The sequence below is a fragment of the Tachysurus fulvidraco genome, chromosome 11 (genome assembly GCF_022655615.1).
Source record: "Tachysurus fulvidraco isolate hzauxx_2018 chromosome 11, HZAU_PFXX_2.0, whole genome shotgun sequence".
Taxonomy (NCBI): Eukaryota; Metazoa; Chordata; class Actinopteri; order Siluriformes; family Bagridae; genus Tachysurus; species Tachysurus fulvidraco.
The window spans coordinates 16,297,283-16,320,638 of record NC_062528.1 but is presented as its reverse complement, the minus strand read 5'-3'; the positions used below and the strand labels follow the sequence as shown (position 1 = coordinate 16,320,638).

Below are 23,356 nucleotides of genomic sequence, written 5' to 3'. Positions count from 1 at the left end.
TGTACTTCCCATTCAACAGAAGAAAAAAATACACACTACCAAAGTCCATTATGGTTTTGTCTTAAGTACACAAATGCACCAAAGCCAAACATTGACTTTATTTCTTTTTTTTCCCCCATCTTCCTCAGTCACCACAAACATATTAAAGGTAAAAACAAGAAACTTTGTACAAATATGAAAAAGTGTGTCAGTGAATCAGTGATACAGTACAAGAGAGTGGCTTGTTCCTTGCACTCATCAGGAACAGCCTGTGCAGTGAGCGGAGCTGCCTGAGGGGCCTGATGACCACAACCCCACTTCATATAGCACCTTTATTTTTACAGATTAGCGATACAGGTTAGAGGGTAATTTGGGGGTTCAGTGTACCAAGTATGAGAAGATTTAGTGGAACGGGTTGGACGTAACGTAAGGGATTAGATTGCGGATCAGACGGGGATTTAGGTGGGGATGAAAGGTTTGGTGTAGCTTAGTGTTCGATGTAAGGTAAAATAATCAGATTGTATTAAAAAAAAAAATTAGTGTAGTTAAAGGATACAGATAATGTGTAATTAATAAATGACAGGTAAGGCTGTTTTCACGCTTAAGGGTTGCTTTCTTTTTGTTTTTTACACCTCCAGACTCCAGAGATTGGTCGTTTGGGAAGTTGTTTTGTGAGCCGCACGCAATCCAGAAAAGACTATTGATATATAAACCCTTACATTCAGGGGACTAAAGCACTGTAATTAGCTCACATTTAAAATGCATGTATCCTCTTTATTATTATGCTCCTGAATTATCAGCCAAGGGTATCAGGTTCTGGGCTGTATAAGTGGCTGTGTATGTAGTTCAAACATGTAAAGTAAGGTCTAGGTTGTATTGTGAAGGCATGGCAGTGAATAGATTTGAATCAAGTTTTATAAAGTTTCAGAGTTTATCACAGTTTGTGGATCCCACTTTACTATGTAGCCATTGAGCTAGCAATTTGAATAACTAGCTATTTTTGGGTGTAGATTTTGGGGTAAAAGGTTAGGGTCATAGGGTTACAGTGTTTGTATGTGTGTGTATTTGGGGTTCTTCACATTGAGTGGAATGGCCCGGTTAGGGTTCAGCAGCTCTTTAGTGACCTTTGGTCTTACAGGACAGACAGCAGGCCTTCCTGTAGTACCAGTGTGTGCAGAGCTTTACTTTCAACACCAGCGCACAGTTTGCTGTCGCTTTGTCCTCACAAACATCCTCCGCTAGATTAGAGACAGGGAAAAAACATTGAAACATATTTTAGTATAGGTATGACAATAATGCTGTATATAATATATATCATATAAATAGTGTGTGCTTAAATTCCAGAATAAAATATATACAATATAGGGACGCACTGATCTGAGCTTTAATCACTTACATTTTATTTGTATAGTGCTTTTAACAATGGACATTGTCTGAAAGCAGACATACATTTATGATGTAAATTTCTTTAGTATTTGACTGACTGATGGACAAACTGGAGGTTCTTACTTTCATGGGCGCAAAAGATGATACGAAGACCAAATATAGACCACATTTATTAACATAATTAACATTTTATATCAGTACTGAAAGGTGTTTAATGGCTTGAATTTATTATTATTATTATTATTTTCAGTATGTTACTGCTAAGCTGGCACTGTTGGGCCCTTGAGTAAGGCTTGAACCATCAACAGCTCAGTTGTATAAATTAGAGCGTCTAGCGAATGCCATTAAATGTAATGCAAAATGTAAGATTGTCCTATTGCAGGATGTGTGTATTGGTATTTGTTTTGTATGTGTGTTACCTGGTGCCTCAGTAGGACAAGCCTGGACCTCACAGCTCTGTCTGGCTTGAGGTTTCAGTGTGGAATCACAGCTGTGGCCGATCTCCTCTCCCTGGTAACATTTCACTTCTCTCACTCTCACACCACTCCCACATGTCTTACTGCACTGTAACACACACACACACACACACACACACACACACACACACACACACACACACACACACACACACACACACACACACACACACACTCATATTACATGAAACAAGTTTGTAAAATAGCGTGTTAATCTGGGCTTGAAATTTTCTCAGGGCTGGAGAGAATAACACTATATTGTCAATTCATTTCCATCGGTATCTATAGAGTCCTTATGAAGGATGGAATTACCATAGTGTATGATGTAGAACTAATCCTGCTTGAATAGGGCTCATGTTTCAGCTTTTATTGGTCCCTTGAACATATCTCGTAACACTTTTTGTCCGGTATTCATTCATTATAGAATATTCAAAATACATTGTCAATACGGCTCACACCGATTCGCTTTTTTAATTCAATCAGATTCACTAAATCTTAAGACTGTATCTGAAATACACACTTAATACCACCTTTAATGCCAACATTTACTAAAGATACTTTTGTGTATATTTCATTACGTTCTCTTTCATGGGTTTTATCAGTGGTTTCTGAGGGATATTGACATCAGACAAATTCTCATATAAAGACTTCAAAACAGGTCTACTCAAGATCATATTCCTTTATACACACATTCACTGGCAAACTTTCTCAGACAGTCTCTTAAATTAAGTGGTCACTGATCTTAAGACCACATTTCTGAGAAGTTCCAGAGCTCCTATACAGTATGTTTGTCCATGACAGACCTGGACTCACTGGTGACAGTAGCAGAGAGAAGGACACTTGACAGACTGCTCTCCATTCAGGACAACACCCACCACTGCCTGCACAGCATATTGACCAGGCAGAGGACTGTGTTCAGTGGCAGACTGCTGTCTCGGTCATGCTCCACTACTACACTTCATGCTCCACTACTACACTGAGGAACTATTTTGTCCTCCTGGACACCAGACTATTCAACATCTGTCAGATATACCAAGGTGGAAACATACAAACTGAGGAGTGACATAATAAAGTTTATCATCTGTATTCACTTGTCCTTACTTACCTATTATAAACAAACAAACAAACAAACAAATAAATAAACAAATAAATAAATAAAGTGTTTATAATCTTATTTCTCTGTATGTTGATACTTGATGCATGAATTTCATCTTGGATCAATAAAGTATGTATGTACTGTATGTATGTATGTATGTATGTATGTATGTATGTATGTATGTATGTATGTATAATTCAAAGTACAGTGGTGAGCAGCACATAGGTGTGGCAGGTGTAGTTACCTGAGACCAGGAGGTGGTGAACCATTTGGAACAAGGCCTCTCGAAGCACGCGGCTGTCTCCTCAGGTTTGGGTGAACGATCACACACGTGTTCAGTAAACTCCTTAAACACACCAGCTTCGAGTCCGGCACACACCAACTGCCTGTTCTTTACCCCACGCCCACATGTCACGTTACACTGCAACACATTTAGAAAGAGATGCTGGACCCAAAAGCCACTCACAAAAATGTTTACACACTACTGCACTATGAATATCCGTGTACTCTATCACCCGTTCGGATCAAATGAATTCCAGACTTCTTATTGTCGTTGGCTGTATCTCACATGGTACACATGTTCCTCACATGCAACTCTCTCAATTCTTTAAGCACAAACCCAGCAGTAAAAAAATAATTCATACAATGTAAATAATGATTAATAATAATGATAAATACCTTATTTTCTTACCTTAAAACTGTTAATCCTTATTGTAATACTCAAGTCTGAGATACTGAGCTCAGAGAAGGTCACAAAATAACATGTTTTACAACCAGGAATACAAAAAATCCCTTCAGGACTGAAGCTTTCCTTCTGTTTCCCCATAGCACGTTTACATGATTTTTTACCTGGTTTATGTGAAAATCGCTTCACTACAAATATACATCTAAAAAACAACCTTTGTAGGAAAAAAATCAAATTTAGAAAATCAGTTGTAGTGACGGTTTAGTATAGTAAAATAACTTCAATATTTCAATAATACTTATAATAATAACTTCAATAATATATTCAATACTTAACTGCACCACATTAAATGATAACCAAAGTTTTTTCACATGGCTGTAGCAAAATATATCAATCAGAATTTTGTTTGCATCAAAGAGCCATCATGTGAAGAGATGCAAATGACATCTTAAATATATAATAATCATTTACTTTTATTTACCTTTTCCCACTCCTGCTCTACCCAGTGTGCAGGGCAGTTTGCGGCTCCACACGGCTGCACTGTGAGGGGCTTCAGCTCCCGATCGCAGTGACCATCAGAGATCACCTTCCCATTCCCACCCTTACACACCACGTAACGCATCATGCGGCCTTCTCCACACGGCCCTGAGCACTTAGACAGGGAGATCAAACACAGATACACAAGAGGCAGAGAAAAGATTACGAGTTTGTATTGAGAGGGGGGGGGGGACATGACTAACTCTGAATTAAAACAAAATTACTCATCCAACACAGTGTTAATTTCTCTAATGTAATCACATATAAAGGTCTGACCTACAGACAGTCAGTATTGTGTGTGGTTTCACAGCTAAAAATAATTGATTCTGGGTTTAAGATGGCTGTAGTGACAGGGATGAAGCTACCATAGCAAGCTTCAGACACCAAACAGTTATTTATGTAAATGTCTTTAGTGCTAAACATACACAAGTGTACAGTATAACGTATTGCTGTTAGCTGACCCTAAGGTTCACATGACTGACTACATCTGACATAAGGGGAATTTTCAAAGTTTATTCATTCCTACAATACACTTTAGCTCTTGTCCTCAAAAGATTTCCTTCTGTGTCAAGAATGAATGGTCTTCAGTAAAAGCAGTTAGAGTGATGTGTGTGTTGTCCATCATGTAAACACTCACCGGTCCCCAGTCTGAAACAATCCACCTGCGGTCACATGGCGGTCCGTCACACTCCCTCTGATTAATGGGACGTGTGGACTCGTTACACAGATGAGCATCCATGGAGCACCGCACCTCTCTGCTCCTCACACCCTGACGGCCACACCGTGCTGAGCACTACACACACACACACATACACACACACACACACACACACAGTTCTAGCCCTGAACCCCCCGAACCATATATTCAGATTCCAGTCTTTACCTGAACTGGCTAAAAAAAAAAAAGTTCTGTAAATAATAAATATTACTGTTATAGAAATCCACATTCTCCATTTCCAAACAGAACAGGAAATGCACATATCACTGCAGCTACAGTAAACAAACCAGCTTCATGTATTTACTTACCTCGGACCAGTCCGACACCTCCCACTGAGGGCCGCAGGATTTGTTCCTGCAGGATTTGCGTGCCATGGGCTTGTGCAGCTCAGCAGCGTAGCACAAATCATCATACACAGAGCTGTCGAAGCCTGGTGCCATCATCTTCCAGCAGCGCACTGTTCGAAACTGAAATCCCTCGCCACAGGTCCGAGAACACTCGCTCCAACGGCTCGTCTCCCACCTACCACACACACACACACACACACACACACACAAACACACACACACAGTGTTATATCTTTGACCTCTTATATAGATATTATGAGTGTATATATATATATATACACATATGTGTGTATATAAAAAAATGTTTGTCATAAAATTGCCAACTCCATAGTGTTATAAATGTCATTGCTGTAAATTTGTACTTGTACTAAATTAGTGGTGGAGCCAATATCAGTGTCCAAGGTTGTATCCTTTGTTTTTGTGCATGTTCTAAATGATTCTGCAAGGGTTTCCTACAGAAATCCCCCCCCCCCTCCATACCAGCAGGTTGACTGGCTACATGAACTTGCCCCGAGGTATGACAGCGTGAGGTGATGGTTACACACAGGTGTGTGAGCTCTCTGACCTGGGTGGACACTCTCTGCCTGTGCAGAACTCGTACGTGGGCTCAGGTCGAGTCAAAGCATCACAGTAACTCTCATCAACCTCAGAACCATCATATCTTACACACAAAGCATATGCTGTGCTGATACCTAAAGAGAGAGAGAGAGAGAGAGAGAGAGAGAGAGAGAGAGAGAGAGAGAGAGAGAGAGAGAGAGAGAGAGAGAGAGAGAGAGAGAGAGAGAGAGATATTTTTTCTTATTTCTTTTGGGGAGGAAGAATAATTCCACTACATCACTCAGTTTAGATCACATCTGATTTCATACATCTAAGACATATGTGGAACCTTTTTTGTTCTACTCTAGCTAGCTAAGAAATGATATACAAACAAAATCTTGAATGGTCTATTTTATTCAACTAACTGTCAAACTGTCATTTCTATTACTGGCAATATAGGATGAGATCCTAAAATCCCAAGTGTGTACTGCTCCTTGTTAAAGAGACCCAACTTTCTTCAGATTATATTTATTTAAATTAATTAGAAGGCATGTTGCTAGTAAACCTGCATATCATCTATTTGGGGTGGATTATTTATGTTTCCAAAGGTCATAAAATCCAGGAGAGTTGAAAGTAGGTAAAAATGTACTTGTGAGGGAAAATAGAGCTAGTCTATCATATCTTCTGTCTTGATGAATTTAATAGACATGTAATGGACAATAGTGCTTTCCTGACTTTTGTCTAAGAACATCTGTAAAACTACAAGCTTCAGAAAGTCATTATTTATTACAGAACACTTTAAATGTCTTTGTTGTTGCCAACTTTATGCCAGTGGCTTGGTTTGTATGTTTGTGTGTTGGTTCATAATTGCACCTGTGGTACAAGTTGAACTGCAGGGTGCAAACGCAGATACCTTCCATCTGTACAAGCCTGCCAGGTTGACGTTGTGGTCGATAGACACTACCTCAAATTCATTGCTGCAGCAGCGAGAGGGAGAGAGCAAAAGAGAGAGCACAACAGAGAGAGAACATTGGGAAATGAGGGGAATCATCACTAACATAGAACTTTAGGGTTAATCGTTTGTGTTCTTTATACATCAGTATCTCTCTCCCTCTATTTCACTCTGTACTAACCCTCGCTCCCCATCTCAAACCTCCCCACCCACACTGTTCTTTCGCTCCTTCCCCTCCTCAGTCCCTCTGGCTGACCTGTCAGTGAGTGGGAGGTGCTCTGTTGCCCCCTGTTGGAGCGGAATTAGCTGTGCTCTGTGCTGTGAGGTGTTGTTCATCTCAGGTTTGAACTCGGGCTGTCTCTGGCTCGTCGTGTGGATCTGCAGCATGAGGCTGTTCTTCACTATGGAGCTGGAGTTCAGCTTCAGCGTGGAGCAGTCTGAGACAGATGTGCTCTCTACACAAGGCTGCAGCTTGTACAGCTTGCTCTTCACACTCTTTGCCATGGGCTGTGTCTCGTTAGTCACAGTGGACGAGTCGACTTCTAACAGGTTAAATTTGGAGCCTGTAAGGGGTCAAGAGAGCTTCCTGTTCATATACTGAATATATACTGTATCATTTTTCATTCATTGGTGCATTAGATCACAAGCCACATTAACTGTTTCTTTAGTTCTGCGGTGGCATATTAATCTCACAATACAATAATCTAGCAAATTTAGCATCCACTACCTTAATGTGGCTGAAGTATAGCCTAACTGTAATAACAGTTAATTCCCAGGAGATACATGGGAGAAGCTCCACATTAATGTAGTGTAAGTAATGTAAATATGGTGAAGCTTTCTATTAGCAGACATTTACTTAGCAGTTATGGAAGGAAGCAGCTAAAGGTAAAGTTTTTCCTTTTATTTTTAACAAGCTTGATTTTTTTAGTTCTATGTATTAGAAAAAACAGGGAACAGTTTATAGCCGCTATGATAACGGGAACTTATTTCATGGACGTTCCAAAAAATTTAAGGTAAATATAAATGCATGTATCATGACTTAAATATTGTAAACAACAAAAAAAATTGTCTCTCACCAAATCCAGCCAGCTTTCCCAGCTCGTTACGCAGAACCTCTCCTGATGCTGTTATTTGCAGCATTTCAGGATTTTCTGTGAGGTTACAAGGAGGTTGGTGCTCCCACTGAACATCTCCATGTGCCTCCATGTTCCCCTTAGTATCCAGAGGAGCACTCTGGTTCTTCACCTCCTCACTCTTTTCATGTCGAGCCTCTACCTCGTTCCCAGTAATGGGGAGCTGCGAATAGGAAGCGTTGGCCATCATGCTGCCCAGTGGTGGCTGCTCCTGGGTGGATGATGCTGGTGTGGAGGACACACGAGGCACCGTGTACTCGTATGTGATGTGAGGCATCTTTCCGTTAAGGTTGTAATACTTTATACAAAGACAAAAAAAAAGAAAAAAAATTATTGTACTTATTTTATATACTAATTTATAATTTACATCATGGTAATTTGCTCAAGCTTGAAGAATGGTTTACAAAACTATGACAAAATGTACTAGGAAAACAATACATGTTAAATATACCACGTGTATCTATAGAAATGATGGATTATTTGCATATTTAATTACATGACCTGAGTGTGATTTGGCTTTTTGTAAGCTCACATCAGAATTTCATATTGACCAAATAAGGAACATGAAATTCTACTCAGACTACAATTTCTACAGCCGCCATTTATAAAGCAAAACACAGAACACCAAAATAAATATGTTTACACACACAAAAACTATGTTATTCTGTGTATTACTTTCGGAGGCCAATTGAAACTTTAGGGAACGTTTACTCAAACATAACGGCATGCAGTTTTGTAACCTCTGCAGGATTTAACCTCTGTTCAAAATTCAAAATTCAGTTTCGAGTAGATGTGAACACAACGCTGTATCTAACTGCAAACCAACAACATAGTTATCTATCCAACTAATGCTAGCTTAGCAGGCTACACTCACTAACGTTATGTGTTATGTTGTTAGCTAACAGTAACCACATGGATGTGAGAAAATTAAAAAGAATATGTTTAGAAGAAAAGTAATGGTTCTATCAGGAGCAGTACATACCTATATACCTACCATGACGTTCAGGCCCTGCTGTGTAGGACCTTGGGCCATGATGTACTCAAAGCCATCTGAGAAGAGGTTCACTGGCCTCCGGTACTTAAACACTGTTCCTGCTATGGGGAAGTTGCGTGGGTTGTCAATTACTGTGTTGCCGTTAAAGAAGAAGTGTCCGGCTTCATCGGACAGAGCTAAATGGGACAGTATGACCAAAATAAGTCCACAAAAACTCAGCTTCTAATTAAACTAATATTAATTTGTTCTCTAGACAATGACGAAGCTTACACAACAAAGCCTACTATGTCTTTACAGTATATGTCTTAAGCGTATTTCACATGAGCCTAATTGTAATATTTGTTATTGCAGTGAGATCATTTTTAGTCTTGGCCAATTACCCTCCACCACTTAGGTCTCCCCGATCATATGCCAATCTACCAATCCGGGAGCATGGAGGTATGATGTGCTTCATCCCTAGATACATGTAGCATCTTTCTGATCGTCTCACAGAATGGTGTAGCACACTCAGAGGAAAATACATGAAATACATCACATACATGACTGTGATTGGTGGCTGTGATTGATCGAAGAATGCGTATGCCACCCATCCTGTTCCATTATTCTCTATTTCACAACCAAGGATTGTTTGGAATCATATGGATTTGGACTTCTGATCTTCAAACCATACACAGAGTCTGCTGTTACATATCTGAAACCCAAACTGTCTCAGACTAGACTAAAGACTCTAAAGCATCAATTTAGATGCAGTACATTAAAACAATATTTACTTGTACATTGTGTGTTTGATAATATAACTCCTCTACTCTGTGTGCTCTCTCTTCTATTATCATTCTGGAGTAATGGAGATTTTACCCAAGATGTTTTCAGTCTTGCGACGCTCCACGATCTGGATGTCCGTGGCTCCAACAGGTATGTTGGTTATGAAGGCGTAGCCTGACGAATCATAGACAATACTATGAGTCCTAGCATTTTAGACTAACTACAGAATCAGCTTCATGGTGAAAAACTCTTTTAGTCCAATATACAGTGTAAATGTAATGATTTCATTTAATGGTCAGTTTACAAATGACAAGCATTGTAAAAGGATTCTGAATTTTATAATGCTATTTAAAAGGATGGTTATGGTGCATTTGGATGGAAAACGAGCACCCTTGAAAAAGAACCTTAACCCTGAACCGCTCAGCTCTGAGCTCAGATAGTACTCAGGCCAGCTTGTAAGCTGTTTTGGATAGCGGCGAAAGCCAAATGAATAGATGTCGGACTGAAAAAGGGCATTAAATTTTCAGCCGAAGAGAGTTCATAGAATAAATGTAAGCACACAATGTGTACTATAATACTCAGAAACTCAAACTACAGTAAAAACGCTGCAATATAACTAGTCCCAGTGTGTGGTCATTAAAAGAAACCTTATTCTAAATTTTTTTTAATGTGAAAATCTTGTGTTCTGTATTAATAGGCCTTTAAAAAAATTGTGGCCTCTTAGTGATAGTATAAGATATACCTAACTGTGTGATCCCTTTCCGGTAAGATCCTGAGATCCGGTAGCATGTGTCACCGCTTCCACCACAGATGCCACATTTGTCTACAGATTTACTAGAGTAGAGTTTCCCATCACACCCCACCACCTGTATGTGGACAGAGAAACAAAGCTAGTATGGGGCATGGAGTCAAGCCAATTATTTTCAATAAACAAGGATAATATATAAACTTACTCACAGGAGTGTATGGATACCATGTTGTTTTTAGGTAGTCATCAATAGTGATACAAAAATAAGTAATCTATCTGGTATTAAACATAACTGAATAACATGTTCCACAGTGCGTCTGATCAATTATGTTCGTTTCTGATAGTAATGCACTCCTCCTGTTGTTACGATGTTTGAGATGTTACAGCACTAAACAGCATCTGTGATAGCAAGTACAAGTTCCAGTGCAGTATCGGCGAGTGCTGCTTAAAAATGTGCGCAAGGTGTCATGAACTACATTTTGACTTTGACATTTTGCCTTACAGAGTACATAAAAGATGAAAACATAGAAAAAAGTCAAATAAAAAAACAATAAAATAAAAAAAAATGATAAACAAACTAAAATTTCTATTGAGGTAAGAGAGTAACACTGTGAATGGTGTTGCATTCTAAAAGTAGAAGTAGTGTGTAACCTGGCACTGGCCCTCGATACAGACACCCTTGAAGACACCATTCCTGCAAAAGGTCCCGTCGTGTGCCGGAACCAATAGCTGTCTCTCTCCCGTGGTGGTGGTGCACTGCAGGTCACACGGCTTGCTGGAAATGCTGATGTAATCATCTGGACAGGACATGACATAATTAACGCTGTTAAATCTTTAGACCCTGGAGAGTTCTGCTGGAGATTGAAATTAGTCATTGTATCACAGAAAGGCCTCTTTTGTTCCTTAGAGGCCATGGGATTCGGAAATAAACCCAAACGCCCATCTATGAGATGTGAGACTATGGAACAGCTGTCCTTAGGCCAAGAACGGAAGATTTGAGATGTCTAAAAACAGGGACACACTTTTTATACTGAACATAGAAGAGCAATTGAAAGCTAAGGCCTGTCTTATCCTAACAAGCTTCTGGTGACTTCAGGCTGTCGTGATGAAGGTAAAGGTGAGGAGAAATATCTGGCAGAAACTGGTAGGAGCTCCGAGTGTTTCTGACACCCTCCTGTTTTGTTAGCTCATGGTGTCCTAACACCTTATCAAGACAGTGCATCTTAGTGTTTCCTTCACACCTGTCATCTTCTCACCTGTCTGTAATGGACTCCTACATTCTACTCATTCAAATTTCACTCACTTTGGCAGATACTTCTCTCCAATGTGATTTAAAGTACATGTGATTTGAGCAAATGCCAGTTAAGGGTCTTGCTCGAGGACTCAACATTGACAGAAGTCTAAAGCCCTGACTCACCATTAAAGCCAATTAAAAAGATAATATCTTATGTTTTTAGATATTTTTTGTCATTTATAATGAGCTTTTATAGGACTCTATATGTATAAATTTTCCTGAGCCATGTGCCCAGTGTTTGAAACTAAACGTCATGATATGCGTCTTGTATCAATAATTGTGTAAAGTTTGGCAGACTTTCTAGAATAATTGGGTTCTAAGGCCAAGCTAACCCTTAACCATTAAATCCCTTTGTTATAGCAATAAACACTGAGCAAATAAAACGTCTAAAATCTCCTTCATATGCATAGAACCAAAAAGGTGTATTAACCTGGATAGAGGGGAACCCACTCGTAGTGTTTCCGGCTGAAGGCTTTGGAGTTGAACTGGGAGCACTGGTGCTGTTTGAAACCGATTCTGCTGTTGGGGCAGGGCTGGGCAATAAATACACAGATAATTACGCAGTTCACCCAGCAGGCAGCATGGCAAACAGCTTGCACGTATTACAGCATTAAACTAACATGTCAGAATGCATGTGTATTTCAGCCAGCTTTGGCAAGAACATAGTTCACACAGTTTCTCCTTATCCTTTAATTACACTCAGCCCTACTTCAGGGATTCCAAATCACGTAAAATACGCCCATAAATTGCTCCGTACCTGGTTAGTACACAATTGATACCGCTTAGGCGATCCAGCACAGAAGGAACTGTTAATGTTGTGTGTGGTGGTGAGCCTAAAAGAGAACATAGAGAAATGTTTTAATATTTTTTATTTTTATTTTTTTAAGTGAAATATAATGTAAACATTATAAAATGGCAAGCCTTGAAGCCTAATTAATCATGAAAAAGTATGGCTTAGTTTGAGTAAATTTAGCTATTTCATTGCATTTATATAGACTAAAGGAAATATGGTACTGTAGGGTTTTAAAAATATAACAAAATAACATTAAAAATAACATGGAAAAATGATTAAAAACAAACATTAAAAATAACTAACAATAATGTTAATTATTCTCTGTGGTTATGTTAATCACATAAAATCACTAACAATTGTTAGCCTGGTGCTTTGGCATGTGTTAGTTTGTAATGTAATTAAGTTTAAAATGTATGCCATGGTTTTCACAGCCACCAAGTCTCAAACCAAGTGAACATTTTGGAGTGATGTGTTAGACAGGGTTTTCCATTACCATTATCAAAGCACCCCCTGAGGGTATAGGTTTTAGAAGAAAGGTTCCCATCACTCTGTTCTTACAAGTCATTGGAGCTGTACTAATGTTTCTGTTTCTGGCAACTCAGACAAATTTATTGACTTTTTTTTTTTTTTAACTTTAATTTGTCACACATATGGTATACCGACAGCCTTACCACTTTTCTCACTCATGATGTAATTGCACTACAGGATAGTAAGTATGTGCAGATATTCATGACAGATTTATAATATTTTTTTTATTTGAACTCAACAGTCTACAATAAAGTTTCACACTAAAAGATAATCCTTTATTCGGCCCACAGCAGGGAAATTTGCAGTTTTACTATTTTGCAATATGTAGCATTGAATCATTTTTATAATTCCCTCCAGAACTAAATCCATCCTTAATTTATTCGCTAGCCTCCATGCCATCTTGCATTAGACGCTTTGTATCAGATGCATGTTACGCTTCTCCTCTCACGAGAGACTACCTGGCTTACACATGTGCAACTTTCCCAGGCTTGTTCACCCCTTTCAGCCCACTCCAGATGGGCCTCCTCCTCATCTTTCTGTTACAACACTGAGATCCCCCTTCCCAGCATGTACACACACATACACACTCACTCTCACACAAGGGAGTGCTAATGGGGGCCAGCTGGCTTAGCTCAACATGAGCCCTTATCGGCAGAGAAATCTTCCTAAAGCGGCCGCCCATTTGCTCTAAAAGGCCTTTTATAAGTATGTTTGTCTGGTCAGAATTGCTAGTGTCATGAGGGCCAGTGATTTGGTTAATTAATGATCCATAGGCATACCATTTCTCTCATCTTGGGGGTTATAAGAGGAGAAATCTCTTCTTTCTTGCCAACAAACTTTTCTTGTTCTTTTACAGTCTGCAAATGCATTTTTTGGTGTCTAAAGTTTAAAGTAAATCAAACTGGAAGAATATTATCATACTTCCATCCACAACTTCTAACAATGCTCCTGTGATTGTGTCGAAGAAAGTATTTCCAGCTTTGCAACATTTAAATCAATTGACACAGAAGGATCCCAGCCATCTGTCTAACCATTTTCTGCAGCCCTTATCGTACACAAGGTCACAGGGAACCTAAGGCTGTCCCAGAGGACACAAGGTGGGGACTGGGTGTAAACCAATCACAGGGCAAAATCACACACACTACAGCAATTTACAGACTCTATTCTAGTCTTTACACTACAGGAGGAATCTGGAGTACCTGGAGGAAACTCCTGAAGCATGGGAAAAATTGCAAACTCCAGGCACAAAGGGCAAGGTGGGAATCAAGCCCCAAGGCTGGAGAAATAAAGCAAGCATCCTAACCACTAAGCCACTAAGCCAGACATATTTCTGTCCCAAAAAAGAGCATTAACAGTTACCAAGCCTCCTTTTAACAAATGTGCAGAAATAAGTTCCCAGGGGACCTGAGTGGGGCAACAGAAAAATCACCAAGAAGTCAAAACTGCCTGTGCTCTCAGGGTGATAGGGATGGATTTGTTTCTCCTCTGTCAACCACAGGGACACAAACCAATCATGGGCACGTTCCTGTGTGGATATGTTCAGCTGCCTCAGTATGTTCTGTAACATGAGCAGGGGTTCAAAAAGATGTGCAGCAGGTTTCACACATCACAGAGGAAGCACATGCTAACTCTCACCATTCCTGGCAAGTAGAAGTGTACAGTAAGTGCTGTGATATTGTATTGTATAGTATGAGGGAATAGTCTGTAGAGTTTGTTTTTATAATGTGTATAAATGTATATAGGCTACTTCATGCAAATGTGAATGAATTGAACAAATAACACATTAAACAGCACTAAAGCATTAACCAATTTACACCTATGGCTTTTATGAAGTGTCTTTTGGGCTCAAGCTTCTGTTTTAACCGCGTTTAAATCCAAGCCAGCTGTGACACACACCCAGACACCCTGCTGTGTATTTTTATGTATACATACATAACGTATAAACTCAAATATGGCTTAAGCAGTTAATGAAAATGATGAATACAGTACATGATAATCCTTGGTTTTAAACGAATGCAGATGTTTGACTGTTGGCATTATAAAAAAATAATTGAATACACACTTTTTTTTTCTTTTCTTTTTTAAATCCTGTATTTTCTTGCTGTACTCAATTCCCTCAAATAGGATTTAGGATCTGTTACTGATGTAGACTCTCTTCTAAATGCTGTAAATAAAATCTAAAAATGTGAGCACTTGTATTCATGTGTCTACTTTTATGAGATTGACATCAAAAATTTAAATAAAATGTACTGACAGTGAAGACAGAAGAAATAGATGCTGTAGGTTCTGCCAGTCAGCCGGTTATTTTTACCACCAAATATCGATATACGTGAGCCCTGTACGTGATCATACGTCTGACAAATGCATTTCTGTGCACTAGTCACACTTTGTTCTATGAGGAATGAAAGGAATTAATTGACAGTATTGAGCAGTGAAGAATGGTATTGAGTGTAAATTGCAGCATTACTCTCCACCAAATCGCTTAAGATATTTCCTTAAACAGTCTGTACAATCTTCTGTCTTACTGAACTGAATTCTGATAAAATCTGGATAGGCAAGACTGTCAAATAACAAATCTACAATCAAAAATAGCTGGTATAATTAGTAACGAAGGAACAAATAGTTTCATTTTTTTCATATTTGATATATACTTATATATATATGCTCTTCTATGTAAAATAGAGGTTCTGTACTCATTAATACTCAGTTTAAGTTCAATCACATTTACACACAAGTCAGCATCTTCAATAAATGTCAGGATCATTTTATGAAATGTCGTATTCCAACTTTAACTCGTGTAAATGGTGGCAAACTGAAGACAGCTCTGGAAGAGAGAGCAGACTGTTATAAAGCCTGAGGTAACAAAACGTAATTGCATTGAACTTTCTGGGCCATTTAATCCAAAACAAAATGGAGTTTTAACCAACAGGCTTTGATGGGTGATGCTAGCCAGGGTAAGGCGAAGGTTCACGAAAGGGGCAGATGGATGGAGGGGTAACAAGCCTTGCACAGCTAATTAGCAAGTTCAGTCTAGGGAGGTTAGATCGGAGGGTGCTTTTTCCCAGGTCTGCGCGTCAGTCGCCCAAGCCTGTGTGGTCAAAACATCCTCCGCATTAATTCTCCTTCCCCTCACAGCTCTGTTTATTACGTGTAGCATAAGTGAAATATTCAAGTTTGATAAAATGGCCCGAAACTGGCAGAGATTTAAGTGAGGAAAAGTAAACGAGGACACAGTAAAGCAGCAAAATGAAAAGTAAGTCCACTGTTAATGTGTTTAACTAGATGTCTAACCTCTGCTGCAGACAGTGGCGCTCCTGTGAGCGAACGCCTCCTCCGCATGTCCAGCTGCAGGTCGACCAGCTACTCCATTCACCCCACCACTGTGCCACTTCATCCGGGTGGAGCTCCTCTGTCCCCTCCCTGCTGTCCTGGCCCAGGGATACAGAGAGAAAGGGAGAGACAGAGAGACAGGGAAGGTGAATAAGAGAGACAGGTAGCATTTTTACCCTTAAAACCCAGGACCCAATTGGCCTACCCTTAATGCTGATGTTCAAACTTCAAATGGTGTTTAACTGGGATGTAAAGCTTACAGTATATGATGCTTTGCTTAACAGTACAAATCACCCACACCTTACTATATAACAGTGTCCAAACTGCTCACTCACCATCACTGGAATTGGTAGTAAATGTCTGAGAATGAATAGTGGCAGAAACCGGTGCTTGCTCTTCAGGAACCTGCTACATTTCACAACAAACAATGCAGTTGTGAATAAGCTTCTACAAAATGGAAACCTCAGAATTCTGGACATTAAAAGGCATCTAATGGGTGGTAGAAAAAAAAAACATGATGTGGTTGTTATGAGGGTATTATATAGGGATATAATTAATTATGTAATAAAAACTAATATTAATCTTCACTGAATTCAGGGGTTGGTTAACCTCCTGACAAAATCAATATAACATCATGTTATATTCATAAAGAACTCAAAAGCCAAATGCAATTCGATGGCTCAGATGCTGCAGTGGGATTTCGACATTCAACACAGGGTTTGAGGAGGATGGCTGAAATGTAAACTCAATCACGGGTTTCAAAACAACACCTCTCCTTCAGAGCTCAGCAAAGCTGTGGGAGACAAACACCAGATCCTTGTAGAGGCAAACATAGTCCTCCTGCACTTGTCCTGCAACACCCCAGGGCAAAACTCAACAATTACCAGCTGGCTTCTACTGTAGGAAACAAGGCTTAGAGAGATGGTCTCAGGTGAGTTATAGTGGATTTAGATGCAGATTAGTTGAGACCTGGTACAGAGCAATGCAACAAAAAATTATACTTTACAGAGTGAATATACAGTTAGAAAGAGGTTCTTGAGGACTTTTTTCTTTAAGAGAGCCTCAGAATGTGTCTCTATAAACTAGTTAATTTAATAGAATCATTACTTGGGTTAATCATCCATGAACTTTCATTTATAACACCGTCTCTGCTAAATCACTAACAGGTACTGCTAAAATGTGCAAATACATAAAACTGTACATCACCAAACATAGTATTATGCTTTGTTAAAAAAAAATTTTTTTTAAATCACACTTATATTTCCCCAGTTTATTCTTCTGCATTGCCTTGGGGCTTTGAATCTTCTTTTTCTTTCAATATCCATTCATCCTTTTTTCTGTACTTTTGCTCCGTTTTATGCCAGATGCTCTTCTGGGCTCCAGGACTGGTACTAAGTGTTAACCCCTCAGTGGCTGGGTTGGTTACTTGCCCGGGAAATCGGACCCGGTGGAAGCACGGTATCCTGCTGCTGAAAGAGTCATCCTTATTTTCCCCTGTATCATTCAAAACAGGGTCACTAGGAGCCTAACCAAGTGGACTTGAGGCTCAAGGCAGGGGAAACCCTAAACAGGGTGCCAACGCATCACAGGGCACAAGAACACAGACTATAAGAGATGCCAATACAGTACAGTAAAATACAGGTCTTTGGACTGGGGAAGGAAACCAGAAATCCCAGAGGAAACCACAAAAAACACAAGGAGATCATGCAAATTCTGCAGAGGTGGGAATTGAGTCCCCAACTTTGGCAGTACAATGACAATGTACTAACCACTAAGCCACCATATCCTCCCTTTCCCTTCAACATGTTAAAATATATCAACATGTTCTGTTTGCATATGTGCCTCCAAAAGGCTGGGAATTTCACTAAATCTTTTAATCATCCTAGAATTTTAACTCTAGCGTCAAAGCTCATGTAACTCAAGTAACACTTTCCTAATTAATATTAATCAGTTAATTACAAGTGAAAACATATCCATATTGGTTAGATGCTCCAACAATCTATAACCGTCATATGTTTTTACTCTCTATTTCTGCAGAACATGAAGAACAAAGTAAACAAGTACGTGAGAAAGAGAGATGGACGGAGAGAGAATCTAGAACCTTTAAGATCAACATGAAAGCAGAACTGATAAAGGAAGACAAAAAAGTCAAAAGTAAAGTAGATGAATAATGACTAAAGAGTTTGCTCCATCTCTCTTCAGAGGCCCTGAACGACTCAGAAACATGAAAAGACCAACAACTGCAGCCAAATTATACTGTCCTGTTACACTATCCTGTCTGTCGTCTAGACGGAGAGATAATCACACTTCCTATTTCCCAAACCTGCACTTTAATGTTTTAAGCAGGACGCTGAACAAATCTCTCCTGAATGAAGGAAAAGACTGTTGTAGTGCTGACTGAACAGCAGCTTTGTGGTTTCCTCGTAGCAGCTCGAGTGGAAAGCGTGGGAGAGGGGGATCCTGTTCTGTACACAACCATCTTTGACCGCTATCTTGTACGTGGAAAGATAAAAGATAAGGCAATGAACATCCTCACGATAAATAAAAAACAGCTGAGCAGCAAAACATAGCAGTTAAGAGTGTTAAATCTCATTATATTCACTCAGTTTATGAGATTTTACTCAGGATTAGGAAATGCATTGTATTATCATAAATGTATTGTGTGTTTATTTTCATTCAGAAATGGAGATAAGTCACAATTTATAAAATGAAAATGTTCGGATAGATGATGGCTATACAGTAGGTGCTATTTCACTCGTATATGTAGAGATGTTAGCACCCATTCAAACATGTTATTTATTTTTATTTAATAACAGCACATTAGTTATGCCAGTAAAACAGTGAAGATTCAGTGTTTGGGTAAAAAACAAATGCACATTTAATAAATTCACAAAAAATTTAGATTAGGCAACAACTTCAGCTTCAGCATTAGTGCTGCTTTATCCAAGAAGGCAATTGTTGGCCTTTGAGCAAGGCCTTTATGCCTCCACTGGATATATTTCTCTCTCACCCTTCCTTGCCTCTCATTCTTTACCTCTCCCTGTGTGAATGTCTGCCTCCCTACTGTTTCTTTGTGTCTTTTTATCTTTGTCTCTCAAATATTGCTTTTACAAGATAATAGCTAAGAACTCACATGTAATTTGTTACAAAGTACAAGGACACATCTGCCCCAGTCAATGAAATCACACATAAGAGAAAAAAGACACCCCTCATTCCATCACAACCCCCTTCCCCCCTCAGCCTCAGGACCTTAATGCATGTCCAAACAAGAATTTGCATGCCCATATGTTTTGTGTCTCAATAGCTTTTGGATGTTTATATCCTAAATAGGCGGAGAGAGCTTACAAAGGTCTTCTCTACAGACATGTCTTTGTGTATTTGTGTGTGCGTATGTGTGTGCGGGGCAAGTTTATAAAGCAGGGGCTCCCCAAAAAGGTAACAGAACGAACAGTATAATCGTAAAGATGCACTTCATTTTGCAACCCAGTTCAGTCTTAATGCGATCATAAATCCAATCGCTACAACTACTTTAAAGGAAAGATCTCTGCTGAAACACTTTAAAATATGTTCTTGCTTAAATATTTTGTCGATACATTTATCAATTCTGGTGCTTATTTGTTGGTTATTGCTGTATTTTTTTTATTATTATAAGAAGTTAATGGTAGTGTGCAGCTTTAATGTTATATGGCCATTTCTAGTGCAATAGCATCCATCAATCCTCTACACTGCCTCTCCTACTGGGTCACAGCGAACCCAGGAGACTCAGAGCAAAAGGCAGGGTACACCATGGTCAGTATGAATGTCTATTGCAGCGTAACGCAGTAAACTATGGCATTTAACAGAAAAAACATTCACAAAATGTTGACAAACAACAATCATTCTTCTAATTGGTCCTAATGGGGTTAAAAGTGTTAAAACACTCAGATCTCAGCTTTTATCTTCCTGGAGTCCTTGTCAAATCATCTACTACTGCAATCAAGTTGTCATCTTCAAATCACACACCTTCACTTACAGTACGTCAGTTTAAATCTTGTCCATATATTTATTACTTCCTGCCTCATCTACTGCAATTTCTTTCTACTGCCTCAAAACAATCTCCAGATTACAGAACATCCAGAATTCGACTCACAGACCTCTCACTTACGCTAAACATTCGGATTACATTTTATCTACAGCGTTCCTAACACTAATTCATACAGTATTCAATACAAAACACTCCTTCTCACCTACAAAGCCTTACACGTCTATGCCTTGGGTTATCTGAATGAACTGGTACTTCGCCGGTACAACCCCCATCCGTGTATTAAGGTCATCTGGCTCCAGTTTACTCACAATCTTACATTCAGACTTTCCTCATTGGCATGGCGGCAGGTCTTTAAGTGTTGCTGCACCTAAATTATTGAATGCGCTTCCACAAAGGCTTGGAGAAATCTCATCTATTTTCAGCGCCTCATTCAAAACACATCCCTTCACTCAGTGCTGTCACGTTCTTGATTGTCGCAGAGTAGCTACAGCTTTTTTCAAATAATATTTTATCACCTCATTGATACATATGTTATTATTATTATCACCATCCATCTATCCATTCTCTTCCTGTTTATCTTATTGGGTCACAGGGAACCTGGAGTCTATCTCAGGAGGGTCAGGGCACAAGGTAGAGTACACCATAGACAGGATGACACCTCAGGGAACAATCATGCACACACTATAGACAATTTAGAGATGCCAATCAGCCTACAAAGCATGTCTTTGATCTGGGGGATGAAACCGGAGTACCCAGAGAAAGACCCCTAGGCACAGAGAGAACATGCAAACTCCACACACACATACGAGGCAGGAATCAAACTGTACCACAATCCTGGAGGTGTGAGGCAAACGTGTTAATGACCATGTCTACTACTACTATGATGACTATAGTAATAATAATAATAATAATAATAATAATAATAATAATAATAATAATAATAATAATGGGACTGATGTTTCTGGACTCATTAAAGGTTCTCATACTGTCCAAATGGATGCTTACCTATGCAAGTTCCTCTTCAATGGAACATAGGGAAGCTGCTAATATTTCTTTTATAATATATAAAATAATTTTATAAAATGGATAACTATTACTTCTTTATTATTTTACTCTAAAGTACTGTAGCACTATTACACCAAGCCATATGGACTTGTACTATAATCATATTCAAAATATCTTGCAGATATTACAGTTATCTTAAAGTAATCCTGCAAAACATTTGAATGACTTTGATGACTACACTAGAACACTAGGACTACTACCAGGGCTGGACAGATATATTTTTGCACTTTTCTGGTATGGAAATGCAAGTATATATATATATATATATATATATATATATATATATATATATATATATATATATATATATATATATATATATATATATATATATATATATATATATATATATATTAGAAAAAAAAATTTAATTTAAAAAAAGAGAGAGAGAGAGAGCTCACTAAAAGTTTGAACCCTTAAAAGTGTTTCCTCTTAGTAGTTTCATTATAGTCTTAAACCCAATGCACCAAAAGGCGTCTCTAATAGAATTCAGCCTGAACAACTTCGGAAATTCCACAGAGAGCTGAAGACTCCAGCTGGGCTTTGATCTCCCTGCACACAGTCGCACAAAACGAATAGAAAAGAGCTGAGTTTGGTCAAACTTCTGCTTTCTTCTGAGAAGTTTGGAAGCTTCTTTCTGCAAAGCACCGAGCTGCTTCTTCCCCTGTTTCCGCGCAAATAACCCGGCTTTTTGCGCACATCTGCAGGCGGGTTCATTGAAAGCATTTGACGGTGGTATATTTACCTTAATGCTGAACGCTGCGGCTTTATCAAATGTCCTCATGTTGAAGAAAAGGCAGTGAATGAGCGTTTGTAAGAATGCTGTGGTCCAGAGGCAGTGCATGGTTCATGTGAGAGAGGGGAGTCCTCGCCCCCTGGTCTTAAAACACCGCCAGCAACACAAGGAGAACCAATGATGGGCATCACGATTCACTTTACTGAATCGATTCTTTAACACATTCTATTCTAAGGGAATCGAAGCCCGTTTGAGTGATTCGTTTATTATTATTATTATTATTATTATTATTATTATTATTATTATTATTATTATTATTATTATTGTTGTTGTTGTTGTTGTTGTTGTTGTTGTTGTTGTTGTTATGTGCATTCTTTGTTATTATACTTTTTTTTAGGACAATCTAGTTTTCAATTGCTAAAAATAGATCAGATCAAAAAAAGTTCAGTTAAATTCACAATCATTCTGCTGTGTAGATATGATCCATTTAAATTACATTTGTAACATTTCACATAAATAGAATTGGATGCTTTCTCTCATACATTTGAACAAAATAGTTCAAACCCATGTGAACAAAATGCTAATCAGTGTGATATCACATGGTAAACATAATCTGGTAATCTGTCATCAAATCAAAGCGAAACAGCCTGAGCTCTTGTTTATTTTCTTTATTCATCTTCAGGAACCATTTCATCTTGATAAGGGTCACAGTGACTGTGAAAGCTATCCTGGAAACACTTGGCATGAGGCATGACACATCCCAGATGGGAGGCCAGTACATCACAGAGCACCAGACACACACACACATTCACACCTGGGGGTAATTTAGAGTAGCAAATCCTCCTACCCACATGTTTTTGGAAGGAAACTGGAAAACCCAGAGATAATACAGACACGAGGAGAACATGTGAAAAGGTCTGCTGAAATAGTTCAAGATTGAACCAAGGACCTTTCATTGTTAATGATTGTAATATGTTTCCATTAAAATTGTAATTGTATTGTCAAATTGTCAAATTCAATTCATTCCTGTGTTTCGTTCCTATTTGCCATTGTTGCTAGTAAACAAGCATGAAAGAAATTAGAGACTAAATATCTGGATATCTAAATTCCATATCAACTGTTTGTTTTCTGATGTTTTCTAGGTGTTGTGCTCCCTGCATTACAGAGACGTTTTTACCAACTTTCATGAATACATGTTACGATTTCAAAGTACACAAACCTATCTAATAAACCTCA

The 23,356-nt window shown here is 38.8% G+C and overlaps 1 protein-coding gene across 1 annotated transcript; it reads right to left on the bottom strand.

Annotated features, from left to right (window-relative positions):
• Positions 1-48: 48 nt before the first annotated feature.
• Positions 49-22,266, bottom strand: si:ch211-267e7.3 (ADAMTS-like protein 2). The gene is made up of 18 exons (XM_047820247.1): positions 22,130-22,266; positions 16,257-16,393; positions 12,402-12,477; positions 12,075-12,177; positions 11,002-11,147; positions 10,345-10,468; positions 9,696-9,776; positions 8,841-9,016; positions 7,790-8,144; positions 6,970-7,276; positions 6,635-6,738; positions 5,790-5,916; positions 5,186-5,399; positions 4,797-4,952; positions 4,104-4,274; positions 3,182-3,358; positions 1,785-1,929; positions 49-1,217 (listed from the first exon to the last, which is right to left on the bottom strand). The coding sequence occupies exons 1-18, from the start codon at positions 22,226-22,228 to the stop codon at positions 1,096-1,098; spliced, it is 2,820 nt and encodes a 939-aa protein (XP_047676203.1). The 5' UTR covers positions 22,229-22,266; the 3' UTR covers positions 49-1,095.
• Between the last annotated feature and the right edge of the window lie 1,090 nt (positions 22,267-23,356).

Coding starts and splice junctions, on each gene's coding strand:
- si:ch211-267e7.3 (XM_047820247.1), bottom strand. CDS start 22,228: ATGCACTGCCTCTGGACCACAGCATTCTTACAAACGCTCATTCACTGC. Junction 10,469..11,001: donor GTATCGAGGGCCAGTGCCAG/GTTACACACTAC, acceptor GTCCACATACAG/GTGGTGGGGTGTGATGGGAA. Junction 9,017..9,695: donor CAAGACTGAAAACATCTTGG/GTAAAATCTCCA, acceptor TGTCCCATTTAG/CTCTGTCCGATGAAGCCGGA.